At 43.8% G+C, this 15,742-nt stretch overlaps 1 protein-coding gene across 3 annotated transcripts in view; it reads left to right on the plus strand.

Annotated features, from left to right (window-relative positions):
• The window catches only part of FAM114A2 (family with sequence similarity 114 member A2), a 30,426-nt gene extending 16,234 nt beyond the window's left edge, over window positions 1–14,192 (plus strand). Inside the window, exons 9-14 of one of the 3 annotated variants that reach the window (XR_008315211.1) lie at window positions 3,983–4,062; window positions 7,266–7,385; window positions 7,785–7,924; window positions 8,634–8,740; window positions 9,328–9,400; window positions 10,075–10,129. Coding sequence is in view for 1 of the 3 variants with exons in the window: in XM_053290907.1 (XP_053146882.1) it covers window positions 3,983–4,062; window positions 7,266–7,385; window positions 7,785–7,924; window positions 9,328–9,400; window positions 10,075–10,128; window positions 11,629–11,727 (566 nt within the window). In the remaining 2 variants the exon portion in view is untranslated. Of the gene's footprint in view, window positions 1–3,982; window positions 4,063–7,265; window positions 7,386–7,784; window positions 7,925–8,633; window positions 8,741–9,327; window positions 9,401–10,074; window positions 10,130–11,628 lie in introns of those variants that run through there. The other 2 variants (XR_008315212.1, XM_053290907.1) reach the window with 2 other exon arrangements.
• Window positions 14,193–15,742: the final 1,550 nt, after the last annotated feature.

Raw genomic sequence — 15,742 nt, forward strand, 5'->3', positions numbered from 1 at the left:
AGTGTGCTTTGCAGAGCAGATGTTCAGATGCCACCCCTGTAGCCACAGTACTCTATTACAAACATTGCTTCTGCTTCCGGAAAGCTGCTACCAAAGGCAAACACACCCAGACATTGTGGTAGGAGCGCTCACTTTTTGTCCTACCTGGATTAAGAGCATGATAGAGGATCTGGATTATCTAGATTTGAGCAAGCTGGATTGGAGGGATTCCTGTGGGTTCATGTGAATATGAATCCCTGACTATACTACCTCCTACTCTCTTTTTCCTGGTTGTGAGAATGGGCTCATAGAGTGGGCTCAGAGAACAGTCTGGCTGCCACATTCTGTACCAATTATAGCTTCCAGACTATCTATAAAGGCAGCCTCACGTAGAGTGCATTGCAGTAGTCAAGCCTAGAGCTTACCAGCATATGTACTACTGTTTTAAGGTCATTTACCTTGAGAAATGGGTATAGTGGGCATATCAGCTGAAGCTGATAAAAAGTGCTCCTGGCCACTGCCTCAACCTGAGAAACCAGAGAGTTTTGAATCCAGGAACACTCCCAAGTTACATACCTGATCTTTCAGGGGGAGTGTAACCCCATCCAGAACTGACAGATCTAAACCATCTCTTGAGTCCTGACCCTCCACAGTCAGTACCTCCATCTTACTTGGATTCAGCTTCAGTTTATTATCCCTCATCCAACCCATTACTGCCTCCAAGCAGGCATTTAGGGAGGTTTTGCCATTTCCTGATGATGCTGATAAGGAGAAATAGATCTAGGTGTCATCAGCATATTGATAAAACCTGGCACTAAATCCCTCGATCTCTCCCAGCGGTTTCATGTTAATGTTAAAGAGCACTGGAGACAGTATGTATCCTTGTGGAACTCAATACTTAAAGTTCTCACTTTGCAGAGCAACAGTCTTCAAGTGACGTCATTTGGAATCTGCCAGAGAGCTAGCAATAGAACCACTGTAAAACAGTGCCACCCAGTCCCACCTCCTTCAGGCAACCCAGAAGGATACCATGGTTCTGGCATTGAAGGCCACGAAGAGATCAAAAAGGATCAGCAGAGTCACATTCGCTCTGTCGATAGCCAATTGGAGATCATCCAGCAGGCCAACCAAGGCAGTCTCAACCCCATAGTCTGCCCAAAAGCCAGTTTGAAATTGGTCTAGATAATCTGTATCATTCAAAAGTGCCTGGAACTGAGAGGCCGCTACCCGCTCAATCACCTTGCCCAACCATGGAAGATTAGAAACAGGTCTGTAACTAGCCAATTCCAAGGGATCCAATGCAGGTTTCTTCAAATAAGCTCTAACAATAGCCTCCTCAGGACAAGGAGGCATCCTGCCCTCCCTCAAAGAAGCATTTATAATATTTGCCACACTCTCTCTGATTATACAATTAACAGCTTGCACACTGTTTCCTCACCTTGCCCCTTCCACCTGTATTAAGCAGTGCCATCACAATAAAAATTACTTGTAGAGTGGAGGGCTTGGGAGTAATGCTTTCTTTCCCTTTGTGTGCCCTGCCGTCATTTCCATTCTGAATTAGGGCAGCAGAAGTTGCATCACTTTTCGGTTGTTCTCTCGCTGCTTGAACTAGCAAGGATTGAGCCAGCAAGGGGTTGGGAGAATGGGGAACAAGTGTGTAATTGCTCAGCAATGACTGGTGGTAGTGGTGTCCCCCCACCAAAAAACTTCTCTTAAGTGCAATGGCTAAATTATGCCTAATTTAAGACAGCAACATCAATAGCGCCATGGAGGGAGGGAAAGGAGCATTGACCCCAGCTCCTTCCTTCCACACATGTTGGAGGCAGCTTACTGGCTGCCACCTTCTGGTCCCTATTGTAAAGGGCCTGCTCAGGAGAGAGCACCCTGCTGCCAGAGCTTTCCTTGCATCAAACATACAATGGGGCTATTCTCACGATCAGCCAAAAGCAGGCTAGGAGAGCCTAGCCCGATTTTGGCTGATTGCGTAAACCACCGGACTCGCAGGGGAGCCCGGTGGCTTACAAGCGGCTAGCTCACTTTTTAAGCCCTCCCCTTAGCCCAGGTTTGCAGAGCAAGCACTCCGCAAATCCGGGCTTTCTGATCGTGAGTAGCCTTGGCTCTGCACCATGGCTACTCACGAGGAGACCCCCGGAGGGGAGGCAAAAAGCCGCCTCCCAGCTCCGGGGGTCTCCCCAGTATGCCCTGCGCACTCGTGCAGGGCATACTGGAGCTTCCGGGGGCTGTGTGGCCCCCGAGCTCCCCAGTCCCCACCGGCTCTGTCACGGAGCCGGCAATTGTGTGGGTGGCCAATCTGGCTGCCCAGGGCTCCTGCTGGGATGGTGTGCAGGGAGAGCGGGCTTAGCCCGCTCTCCCCGCAAAAGCGGGTCTCACTGATTGTGAGACCTGCCTCAGAGTTTAGTGGGTTTTAAAAAAAATCTTTGTTTATCCAAATGGTCTAGCAAGGGTTTTTCCTTATACTGAACTTGGCTTCTAGCCTTCCTTGAACTGGTCTAGATATTTATGAACATCTAGCAGCTCTTTCTGTGGCGTGTGCATATGGAACTGCTTGTATAATGGACAAATAGTTGGCTTTTAAAACTTTTTAAATACTCGAAGTCACTATACAGGCAGATGCTTCTGGAGAGCATCTTTTCTACTGTTACTGGATTCTGTTTGGCAAGAAACTACATTATAGAAAACAAAGGCATTTCCTTCCTCATGATGGAAATCTGAAATTGTAAAAGGGAAAACTGTTCATTATAACCCTGTGTTGGAACAGTCACTTCGGTATTATTTTTAATTAATACGCTGGTTGGCCACTTCCATGTTACCAAATATGCAGTAGGTGCTGAGGAATGGATCTAAAGAACTATGCAGTTAGCTCCATACACCCAAAGAGAATTTGGACATGTATTGTTCAAGCAGCAGTCCCTACACCACATGGAAAACTGCTTTTGAAAGCAAGAGAATATGCAAAAGCAGTCTGTGATTGACAGGACTCAGACAATCCACTAGTCTATTTGTTCATGACACGTGAAAAATGCCTGACGAGTGGCAGGGTGAGGCGGAGGAGACGACCCTAACAGGTAATGTATCAACACAGCTCAAGAAACCATCTGATAAGTAAAATACTTTGGCTGGTGAACTTAACCAGCATTTCTTGATCCCTGGTGAATGAGCATGGGGAGCTTGCAATCGTAACCCCCCCTCCCCCAAAAGTAAAAACCCAACTAGATCCTTGGGTTCACATAAAATAGCTTTTTGAATCTCAGCCCCTGAGTTTAGTATATAAATACAGATCTGCATATGAACAAATGTCACGCATGTAACACTTACTGATATGAACTGTTCACTGAATGTTAGTCAAAAACTAAGATAACATTTATTATTTAGATAATAATACATGGCCTTTATTATCTTTATTAAATTATTTAATTTAGAGCCGAATGTGAGCTGAAGCATATTTTTAATATGAAATATTTAATATATTTAAAATACCATGTATTATTTTCTGATAGAAAGTGCAGATATTCTTACTACTGGAAAACTGCCCTTCTGTTTGATGGACCTTCACCTCCAGCCCACCCCCTGATATAATGGAGACAGATTCTCAGTTGTAGTTTTTCAGCTGCTACTACCATTGAGGTGGGGTGAAGGCTTGCCTGTACTGTATAGTCCCTGCTAGTACAATTTTGCCTTTTTGCCTAGCAAAGAAAAGGCCATTAAAGGCTTTGAATAAGGCCTTATTTACTCCAAGGTGGTATTAGCATTGCATTGCAAAGGCCTTCATCCTTGCTGCACCACAGTGGCATTCGCAGCACTGCTGCTATCGGTGCCCCATGGCACTACAGGCATCCCCATGCATAGACCCATTCTCTTGGCCACAGAGTAGCCATAGCCTCTGGAAGGCAGATGGGTAAACTGTCCTAGGAATCAAACACAGCTAAATAGCTCTTCTATGTAAAATGGTGCAAAGCATTCCTCATCTCTCCCTTGTTTTCAGAAGAGGAAGACTTCACAAAAGAAGTATTGGATCTGTTTTCACAACTGCAGGTCTCTACAAAGCCAGAAAAACTGACCCAGGCGAGTTAATCTTTGTTTTGCCATCTTCTGTGTACTTCTGTTCCTGTGCCCCATTCTGCTTTCAGGAGACCAGGCCTCTAAATTCCACTCCTGTGATATTTATCACCTTATAGGTCTTGTGTGATAGAATGTAAAAAGTACGTCATCACTTGTAGTTGCAGTTACATAGGAAGCTGCCATATACTGAGTCAGACCATTGGTCTATCTAGCTCAGTATTGTCTGCACAGACTGGCAGCGGCTTCTCCAAGGTTGCAGGCAGGAATCTCTCTCAGCCCTATCTGGATTTTCGTGAATGTCCATAATATGTCCAACCTCCTGCAAAAAACCTGGGTCTCGCTTTTCGCTCTGCATTGGCACAAGTCAGCATGGGGCATAGCATGGTGGGGGAAAGGATCTTTCAATGGTAATATCACACAAGTATTAAAAAGAGAACACCCGGACTACTTGAGAGATTTGTTATTCACACTTTAAAAATGGAAGGTTGAACCGGATCTATTTAAAGCAGGGTTTCTCAACATGTGGGTCCCCAGATGTAATTGGACTTCAACTCCCATAATTCCCAACCAAAGGCCACTGGGGCTGGGGATTATGGGAGTTGAAGTCCAATAACATCTGGGGACCCACACGTTGAGAAACCCTGATTTAAAGGATCCTCCTCAGTTAAGCAGCTAAGGAAAACAATTTATGGAGAGATTCTAGAAGTGGGTTTCTTAAAACCTGATTTAGAACGTAAACGCTACAAACACCGCACTTCACAGTACTTGTTGCAATCCGATCACCCTATCGCTCTCTTTAAAGAGAAAAAAGTCCCTTTCCATTTATGGGAAACAAGGTGGCGCTTATACCATCAAGTACTACCACTTAATGCGGCTAAGCCATGGCTCCCAGAGGACCAGCAAGAGTGCCCTAAAATCACCTGCAAACAGAAAGCTAGTGAGCTAGGCAAAACATTCAGGGAAACCCACTCACATTTCTTAAAAGAGTGTGTGGTAGCCAAAAGAGTGTGGCAAGGAGTAAGTAAGCTGTTAGAGTGGCCTGATTTGGAAAAACAGACTTGGGAAGAACTAACCTCGGGTTTGAGCGATAGAACCTCTTTTCGAGGTCCCAGAAAGAAACCTTCAAGGAAACGGGACGGAACGGGTGCACTCATACTAGGGAATTGGAATGTTCCCCTTCTTGTAATCAAGTTAGTAAACCTGTATGTCATTTATGCAATGCTCGTGCAAAGGAATAGGGAGGGAAGATGCGACCAAGAGGTTCACGCAGATGAGACAACAAATCTCTTCTGGAAAAGTTTGTATGGTTATGTGCAAAAAGACAAGAGTATCTCTTCTAAACAGCAATGGGACAAATTGTGGAAATGGACGTTGGACGTAACCCCCCCCCCCCATTACCTGATGTGCCTTGAAATCCCCCACCCCCGAGTTACAGTACTACCTGCATATACTTCATAACCTTGTGGGTTTCTAAATCCTTGTGTGTAAATCTTTGTAGATATATCATGTACAAACAACCACTTTGTATATAATTGTGCTTTGGCAACGTGCTGTATGCTTTGGTAGTTTGTTGGTTCAATAAAAAAAATCTTCTCCTATCTTGGAGAAGCCAGGGAGGGACCTTGAAACCTTCTGTTCTTCCAAGAGAGGCTCCATCCCCTAGAGGGAATATCTTCCAGTGCTCACGCTTCTAGTCTCCCATTCATATGCAACTAGGGTGGACTCTGCTTAGCTAAGGGGACAAGTCATGCTTGCTACCACAAGACCAGCTCTCCTCTCTTGTTAATTCAGCCATCAGTTAAAGTGCAGTAAATGAGCTCTTCCCAAAACCTTGCAGTATCTTGCAGAGCCACTGAGTGGCACTATAGTCCAGAACAGAATGGAAAAGCCTCTTTGGGGCCAGCTCCTAGTTGTAGGCAATCTTCAAATTAAGTGCTAAAGGGAAAGAATTGTCTTTTAAGGTACTGAATGTTATAGCCCAGCCCAGTCTGTTTTCCTTAGCATCAGTAACCATTACAACACATTATGATAATTATTAAAATTACAGTTCTATACCTGTATCTATAAGCAAAAACTCATCCTTTGTTCTATAGCCCGGCCCGTTCTAAAGCCTAGGGCAAGAAACAGTAACTCAAAGAGCGTGCAGTTGTACACATGACTCACACTAATCTCTCAGGTTGAAAACCGAATCATTAAACAGATGATTCTGAATCTCCTCTCTGATTCTGACACCGAATCAGAGAGGAGAGCTGGTCTTGTGGTAGCAAGCATGACTTGTCCCCTTAGCTAAGCAGGGTCCACCCTGGTTGCATATGAAAGGGAGACTTGATTTGTGAGCACTGCAAGATCTTCCCCTCAGGGGATGGAGCTGCTCTGGGAAGAGCATCTAGGTTCCCAGTTCCCTCCCTGTTTTCTCCAAGATAGGGCTGAGAGAGATTCCTGCCTGCAACCTTGGAGAAGCCGCTGCCAGTCTGTGAAGACAATACTGAGCTAGATGGACCTATAGTCTGATTCAGTATATGACAGCTTCCTATGTTCCTATGAACAGCTTGCCTCTGTCCAATACAAACAAACTATTATATACAACTACAACTATACAACACCAACAACTATACACGCTATTTCCCAACACTTCACTATAATGACCAAGAAGCAGAAACGATTGGGGTCATACAGATGGAAGTAGGCTTGATTCTTAATGGTTGGAGTCACCTTCTAAGAGCATGCCTTTTACTTTCTCATGCCTCAGTGAAGACTTGCCCCTTACTCCTTTGGGGAAAAGTAAAGCATTGGGCAGGGACACTGTTACTACGAGGGCAAAACCCTCACCCATGGACACTGGGTTTTTGCTGGAAGTAGTAATAATAAAGTTTTAGTGTCTTGAAATATTTCAGAATTGACTTCTGTTGAAGCTCCAAGGCAAGAGAGCTGTTCATGCAGAGAAACTGGTTTCTTTGTAACTCTGTGTAATGGTCAGCAGGCTTGCAACTTATATTTATTTATTTAGCATATTTGTATACCGCCCACTATCGAAGTCTCTAAATAAATAAATAACCAGAACTTGTTCATTCTGCTTCTCTTCACGAAATGGGGACAGTGATGGGTTACTCCAAAGATATTTGAATTTCTTCCATGTGCAGTATGAGCAGGATCAGCCTCTTTGTTTTAAATAATTTGCTGGTGTACCTCTACTACCTCTTGGACAGGCAAGGAACTCTGCTCATGAATTGGCTAAGAACCTCAGTGTGCATACTGCAAAAGAAGCAGACGGCCACAAACAAGAGGGCTCAGGGGATGCCGAACAAGAGGATAAAACATCAGTGGAGGTAATTTTAACTAAAGGAAGTCTAAATGTGGATGTACACAAGGGGTTTAGATAACTTCATGGGGGAGAGGTCTATCAACAGCTACTAGTCTGAGGATGCCTCTGAGTACCAGTTGCAGGGGAGTAACAGCAGGAGAGAGGGCATGCCCTCAACTCCTGCCTGTGGGCTTCCAGCAGCATCTGGTGGGCCACTGTGTGAAACAGGATGCTGGACTAGATGGGTCCTGGGCCTGATCCAGCAGGGCTGTTCTTATGTACTTAAATAATTAAGTTGTGAGTTGATAGCAAGTTGCTTTGTCCTTGCAGTTATAAACTCTGCATGAAGTCTTCAGGATGAAACAGGATAGGAATAGCTATTTTTTAAGTCAGTAGAATGGAATTTTTTTCCTGACTTTTGCAGGATATTCACACATTTGCCATTAGAAGCCTGGCTGAATTGACTGCCTATGCCATTGAAATGTTCCACAAAACTGCAGCATTGGTTCTTCATGGCCAGAAACAAGAGGTGTTAGCCATAGACCGAGCCAAAGCACTTTCACAGTAAGACTGATTCTTCTTTGATACTTTACTCCTATGTAAAGTTTATAAAACTATTTCCTGACTTTGATACAACTATACAGATTTCCTTGGTGATTGTGATAGTAAAAAGAGACAAATCAGACAGACCAAACTACATGTGGTGCTCAGTAATAGTAATTTTTTTAAAAAAAATATCTCTTTTCGCCAAATGTAGCTGGAGCAGAAGACCAGTGCAGACAGGATGGAGAGGGGAACAGAGAGAAGCGTTTTCTAACCTGCTATGGTTTTTGTTAAAATGTATACCCCTGGCTGCTTCTTCCCCTCCTGTGTGCTAGGGATGTACACGGAACAAGGTTGGGGTGTTTCAATGATTTGTGTGTGTGTGCTGCTTTAAGAGCAGGGGAGGGTGCACTTACCCTTCCCTCTGCTCTTCCTCTGCCGGCATTCCTTTTCCCCAAAGTTAATTGGGGCGGCAGCGTACCTCCCTGTCGTCCTGTTGACCGGATACAGCCAGAAGTATCCGATGTGCCGGTGTGTGCAGGTGCGTCAAAAACTTTCACTTGTATCCGGTCAACAGGGCAGCAGGGAGGTATGCTGCTGCCCTGATTAACATTGGGGGGGGGGGATGGAGCACTGGTGGGGGAAGAGCAGAGGGAAGGGTAAGTGCATCCTCCCCTGCTCTTAAAGCAGCAGGCCCCCCCTGTTTCTGATCCTTATTGACCTCCAGAAGCATATTTTCTCCTCCACCCCCATGTGTTTCAAATACAGGGAAATGCACAGTTGAAACTCCACAGATGTAAAAGCTCTGCTGGGGAGGAACTTTGGAGCAGTGAAAAGGTGAGCAGGGAAGGGGTCATCCATTTCCTCTCCCTGCAAAATTCCAGTTGTCCCTCTGAATGCAGCCTTTCCAGGTTTAAAAATACCATCAAGTTAACATTGCTTGCACTTGCATTTGATATCTAATTTGGCCCTCGGCACATTGCAGGGGTGGACAGCCAGGTCCTGGCCAATGTGCTACGCCCTGGAATCACCTTTGGTGTCCAGGGCTTCTATGAAAGCTGAGCAAGAGTTTATGTGGAAAGGATTAAGCGTAGGGTTTTTGAAAAAGATTGTTGTAAAGCATCCCTAGTAAAAACAAGTGGGAAATTCTTGGGGGAAAGTCACCGCCTGTGTGAAATATCATTTGTGGATATGTTTTATACAGTTCATGCAGATTATTCAAGGCATTCCTATTTTCTCAGCAGTCTGCCTCTTACAGACTTGTGAGCTTGCCAGTGATTGATCACTCCATTTCTTTTTGTAAAAAGAAGCTTCATACATGGAATAATTTTTGTTGTTATGAACAAGATTCAAAAACATTGACTGAGGGGCAGAGGTTTTCCTTTATGGGTTGTGTTTACTGGGCATCCTTTATTCTTTTCTAGAATAACCATTGTGCTGTGCAAAGAACTGTCCTCTCTGTCTAAAGACTTTGCTACGAGCTTAACAGCTGCAGGGGTAAGAGATCAAGTTTGAAAGGCTTATTGTGTAAAAAAAAGAAAAAGAGAGAATGATGCAACCACAGCTTTCTGTAGTGACTCAGAAACATGACCTGCTTTTGATATATGTTACTGGATGTGTTGGTTTTTAAAAGATGGGGAGCATCCTGTAAGCCCTTATGGCTGCAACTAAATCAGTTCAAGGCTGAATTTCACTTTTCTTTCCCTTACTGAACGTATTTGTCAAAGAAAGAGGATGTGATGATGTCTGTGAAAAATGTCCACTTGATTTGAGGGACTTGCTTTCTTTCTCCCTCCCTCTTCTCCCCCCCCCCAAACCGAAGCTCACATTGACCACACATTATGAGCCATGTCTGCCTGCCACCACCCACCCCTGAGTAGCGCTTCCCTCCATCGTCAGTTTGTTGACCTTTTATCCTTTCACTGTCAAATAACTTGTTGTTCCAGTACTGCACCTAGTTTTTACAGCTTAGCTGAGAATTCGACTCCAGTGTGCATGTGGCACATGCTTGGTATAGAGTGCTTCTATAGAGCTGCATGTTTAGACCATATGAGAGAGGTTCTTCACTGATAGAAATCAGTGGAACTATATTGAATTGGATAGAACTGTAGGCCAGATGCCTTTCAAGTGGGTTTTTAAAAAAATGTTATTAAAATATCTAATCTTTTCAGGTTGAAGAGAAGGCTGATGTCCTTAACCCTTTAATCACAGGAGTATTTTTAGAGGTAACATTCTTCCATATTTTAACTCATGCTAGAATCTGGATCTTTACTGGCTATGACTTTGAAGCATCTGACTGAAGTCTCTATATGGAGAGATGATTATGAATTTGGGAGATATGGTGTGTTTATTATTATGAGACAGTAGCATCTGGTTAATATTATATTGTTGAAAACCTGTTTCTGAAATCTCATTACCAACATAATTATACATTGCATCACACAATATTGTGTTGATTAGATGAAGATGGAATGGTAAGATGATTTTGCAGCTGTATATTCAGACTGTATGAAGTTCCAGTATGAACTTTAACCTGGATTATTGGCACAAAATCTGTGACTTCATCATAAACCTTTAATATCTCCATTTTATTATCATTAGCCTACTTTCCTTAAGGAAAGTAAACTTATGAGATCACGTGACTCTGTGTGAGTGTGTGTGTGTGTGTCCCTACCAACTTCACAATGCCTGGACCAATAAGAACCAAATCGGGTGCAGTTGGAGGGACATATAGGGACACCTCACTGGCATAGTTTGTGATGATGTTATCCACCCCAATTCAAGATGGTGGACACGTTAACATTTGAGGCATAAGCTGGCGAACTTTTGAACCACCTAACTAATTTGAACCAAATTTGGAAGGGACACCTCTACAGCATAGCTCGTGATGATGGCATCTACCCCGTTGAAGATGACAGGTGTGTGAACGTTTGAGGTGCAAGTGGGAACCAATTTGGACCAGATTTGGTACTGTTGTGGGGACACCTCAACGGCATTTGTGATGATGTCATCCACCCCAGTTCAAGATGGTGGACGTGTGAATGTTTAAGGCTGAAGTGGGCTAACTTGTGAGCATGGTAATTAATTAAGAGTATAGTGAAAGGAAAGTAGGTGAATTAGTTCTTACCAGAACAACTTGCTTTTCTTAAGTGAGAAAGGTTCTAGCTCTCAATGTTGTAAGAGAAAGTTGAAAGTGTGAATTTTTGGTTTCAAAAAAGTGGGGAGGCATGTTAATGGATTAACATTAAAGGGTTTCTGCAAACTATATAGCTGTGTCCCAGTCCTCCTCACTTGCCTATTGTCAATTAGCTGGTTTGGCTATTTCCTCGGCCCACGTGATTAGGAGGAGGATGCAGTGAGAGCACACCCATCATGGTGTATTTCATGGATGTCCCAACAGACTTCTGGCATGTTTCTTTATTGCTTGGGAGGCTGTCAGTCTAAACAGCAGCTCTACACATGACCCAGAAGTTGCTCTACACATGGCCAAAAAGTATCTGGGTCACGTGTAGAGCTGCCATTCAGATGAACAGTCCTGCTCACTTGTAGGACATGGAGTTGTCCATATCCCCCTTTTAGCCAGGTGGGCCAGGAAAATATCATCCCATTGTCTTATGACAAATTAGGCTGCTGGTGGTAAGAGAAGGAGCAAACAGTATCCCGTGGGTGAACAGGTGCTCCAAAGGAAGAGGCAGTATGACTGACCTTTTTGTTTTTGTTCACAGGCTTCAAACAGTGCCTCTTATATCCAAGATGCCTTCCAGCTCCTCCTGCCAGTTTTGCAGATCTCCCACATCCAAGCTCAGACAGAGTTAACACAGTAATAAATCAGTTTGGACTGTACTAGAGCAGACTCCAAGTTTACCTGCAGGATGGTTCTCTTGTTCAGCAAAAGGATAGAAGCACGTAATAAGAGGCAAAAGCTTTGACTGCTAGTATTTCACTGAACAGTAGTAAGAGGCTAAATGGCCATGACTTAGATGTTTGTGAGAAGGGATGGAAATATAGACAGAACAGCAAGTTCACAAGTGGACTTGTGGACTGTAAATTGGCTTTATCAGTTTGCTGAGTAATGTTGTTTCTATTTCCGCTGCTTGTTCTCTGATAATGAAGTAAATTCTAAGAAAATTATTGGATCCAGAAGACAGGGTGGTACAGCTCCACTAATAGAACCTAACCCTAGAGAAACTAATGACATAGTTCACTGCATAGCGAAATTGTCCATATACCCTATGAAAGGATATCTTGTTAAATATTTATCTGTCTAGGATGAAGTTATTGCAAAACAAAAAATAGTTTGATCTCCTGGAAGACATTAAATAAGAAGCTCCCTAAGTTTATGATCCAGTGCTCAGTGACATGAAAGTAATCCCCATCAGATATAGGGGTTGTGCACACGACCTCGCCGGGGAGGACAGGCGGGCGCAGGTGTTCATCTGCCTCCCCCGGCAGGCAAGTAAAGATGTGCACGAACCGGTGCTGGGCCAGTTCAGTGTGTGGGGGGGTACCTTTAAGGGGCAGGGAGAGTGCTCTCCCCCCCCCCACATCTCCCCTGCCAGCCAAGTCTCCAAAACAGCTGGTGTGGGGTGGCAGCATACCTCCTTGCCGCCCCGGTCAGTATCAAACTGGAAGTGCCCAACATGCATACACATTTTGGAGACGGCGCCAGCTTTTGGAGACAGTGCCGGCAGGGCAAATGTGGCAGGGGGTGGGTGAGTGGGTTAGAGCACCCTCCCGGTCCCTTAAGGGTAACCCCCGGAAAAGGACCTCCGGACCCTGGAAAAGGTCCAGAAAAGGACCTCCAAACCGGTTTGTGCACATCCCTACAGGCAAGCAGTCTCCGTCCTCCCCTCTGACGCACCATACACCCACACGAGCAGTGGTGTGGCAGAGGGAGACCCTGGGAGCGGGAGGATCCCTCCCTCCATTTCCCAGGTGCCTCAGGACACAAGTGTGGTGGCTGTTCCTTCCCCACTGGCTCGTCCGGCTGTTCCTTCTCCCCGGCTCACTGCTGGAAATGGCAGTAGGGTGGGGAGCTGTTTTATTCAGCAGTGATTGCCCAGATGATCGCCAGTCGCAGTTAAGTGGACCACAAGTTTGCTTAACCTCGACTAAATGCCAGGTTTGAAAGTAGGGCTTGGTGGTGCAGCACCCAGGAGTGACCTTGCTCCCGGTGCTTCATGTGCACAGCCTAACCAAGGCTGGACTGCCCTAGCCTGGGTTAGGCTGCGTGTGTGAATACCCTTATTGTTTACTTCCAAGTAAACGTGCACAGGAGACTGCAAATTAAAAAGAGATGACCTTAAAGGCTTGGTTGACCTCTTATGACCCTAGCCTTTTATGTCTGTTACTGAAAGCTTGGAGATAAACTGCGATTCCTAAGAACGTTTCTCTCAGATGACAGTATTTCAGTGACGAACATGGAATAAATAAATTTATGTAGATACATTTCATGTGGAAAGAGCAGAAATGTTGACTTGCCCAACACATTTGAATGCCTAACTCTCTAGCAAGAAATAAAAAGTATCTAAAAGATGATTGGTTCCATTCGAGTGAGTAATTCAGAGCTTTTTGATATACTGTAGGAATCTAATGCAGGCACGTGTGTGGTGCTGAGGTAGTGTTTTTGTGCTTCTCTTAGTCATGCTTCAAATGGGCAAAATCCCCTGCTCTGTTCTGTGGAGAGAACTATTCAGAAGGTGGAAGCCACGTCTATACTTCCAGATATAGATTTGCTCCCTCATGGACATCCCAAGGATTCTAAGACAGACTTATTCTTTGCTTTTATAACAGAACTGCTATTTTGTACTATTTTATTTTAACTACTGCAGGACTTTCCCCCCTGTGGCTTATGAGTGTTATCTCTTCATCAGTTAGTTTTTCCAGCTGCAGACTGAAACTTCTGCTTGAACTGCAGGGGGAAATGTTTGAATGTAGTCAGATTTCAGTTATCTGTCATTAAAGAGAGAACTTGCAACTGTCTTACGTAGAATGGGTTTGTTGTACTGTTTTAACGTCACTTCAAACTGCTGTAATTGCTAAATCTCGTTAGTAGCATACTTCACCAAGAAAAACATTGTTGGAATGACACACTCAAATTGTGGCAACAAACATACATCAGGACAAAATTAGTATCTTTAGCTTTAGGTATAGTCTGTTCTTCTTGAAAGATACTTTTTCTAGCAAAATATATTTTGAATATGTATGATGTTTGTGAAATCTGCACTATGTTATATAATAAGAATAAAAGTTGTTCTGTAATGTTATAAAGGCAAGGATGTCCACCCACTGTCTTGGGCCACTTGTGCTTCATCCAGGATGGGTCAGGAAAACACTGACCACACTTCTCACTCAGGAGTGCCCTAAGCTTTCTTCCATGCACAGAATTACTACTCCTGTGAAGGATCAAGGAACAGTTCTGTTGTGCTTTGTAGACTGGCAGTTCTGCATGACTGAGAGAGAGGAGAATGAGAGCATATATGCACCACTAATTCTGTTCTATGCAGCCTGTAATTGGAGAACTTTGCAGAAATTGGTAGCTTTTGTAGAACGCTTCCTGAAAACAACTATGATAGGATTGTAAACAAGACTGAAGAGTACTGCACTATTAAACACACACTCACTCACAGTCCCAAGGTCCTGAGAAATAATTAATTTTTCACTTCCATTGAGTCTAATCTGACATTTTCTTGCCCATTTGCTCAGCTTTGGAGCTTTCATCAGCCTCCTTGGGATTTCACAGTCCTGCATAACTTCATGTCATTTGCCTTTCATACGTTACTCCAGACAATGTATGAACTAGCTAAATATCACTGACCCTAATTCACCTGTTTGAAGTACCTCAATGTTTATTTCCTTCCATTGTGAAAAGTGTTTCTTGATTCCTACCATCTGTTTCCTGTTTTTGAACCTGTTCCCAACCACAAAGGGACTGTCCCATAACATGTTCTAGAAGATTTCACAAGAGAGTGTGTCACACATGTAAATATATGTCTACTAGTGGATCACCTATATTTGTTTCTTTCACACACACACACACACACACACACACACACACACACACACTGTATAAGCTTTGAAGACCTCTTAAATGTGTGAACTAGAAAAAAATAGATCTTCCAAAATCAAGCAAAGGCATTTCAATGTCCAAACATGATTATCAATGCTCTATTTCAAGCAGTTGGAAATACTTAAGATTAAATACAGTAACTATAGCTGAAGTAACCAATCCAAGGACAGGAGAGAGGGGGAAATGAGTGGCTCTCCAAAACTACTGGCTCTCCAAAATTAGCCCTTTATTTGCTTTTTACTGGCAAATAAATTTCATCACGGCTCTCATTTCCTCCTTAGCGTTAATAGATGGATGTATGGACCTAATGGCGCAGTAGAGAAATGACTTGATTAGCAAGCCAGAGGTTGCTGGTTCGATTCCCTGCTGATACGTTTGCCAGATGATGGGAAACACCTTTATTGGGCAGCAGCAGTATAGGAAGATGCTGAAAGGCATCATCTCATACTGCATGGGAGATGACAGTGGTAAACGCCTCCTGTATTCTACCAAAGACAACCACAGGGCTCTGTGGTCGCCAGGAATCAACATTGACTCAACAGCACACTTTACCTTTAACTGTTCAATATACATAGCCTCTATAATATGTTTTGCAGTATTTCCTTCAGTAGCCAAAACAAACACCTTTGTTTATTTGTGCAACTCTTACTTAATGTTTTTCTTTCATACATTTTGCTCAGGATTTCAGTCAGGTTTCAACCCGTATGAACTGGTTTAAGAACATGTCATACAGAACAATAACAGGCTCTCAGTTGATTTAAGTCTGTAAG

The sequence above is a fragment of the Hemicordylus capensis genome, chromosome 2 (assembly GCF_027244095.1).
Source record: "Hemicordylus capensis ecotype Gifberg chromosome 2, rHemCap1.1.pri, whole genome shotgun sequence".
NCBI lineage: Eukaryota > Metazoa > Chordata > Lepidosauria > Squamata > Cordylidae > Hemicordylus > Hemicordylus capensis.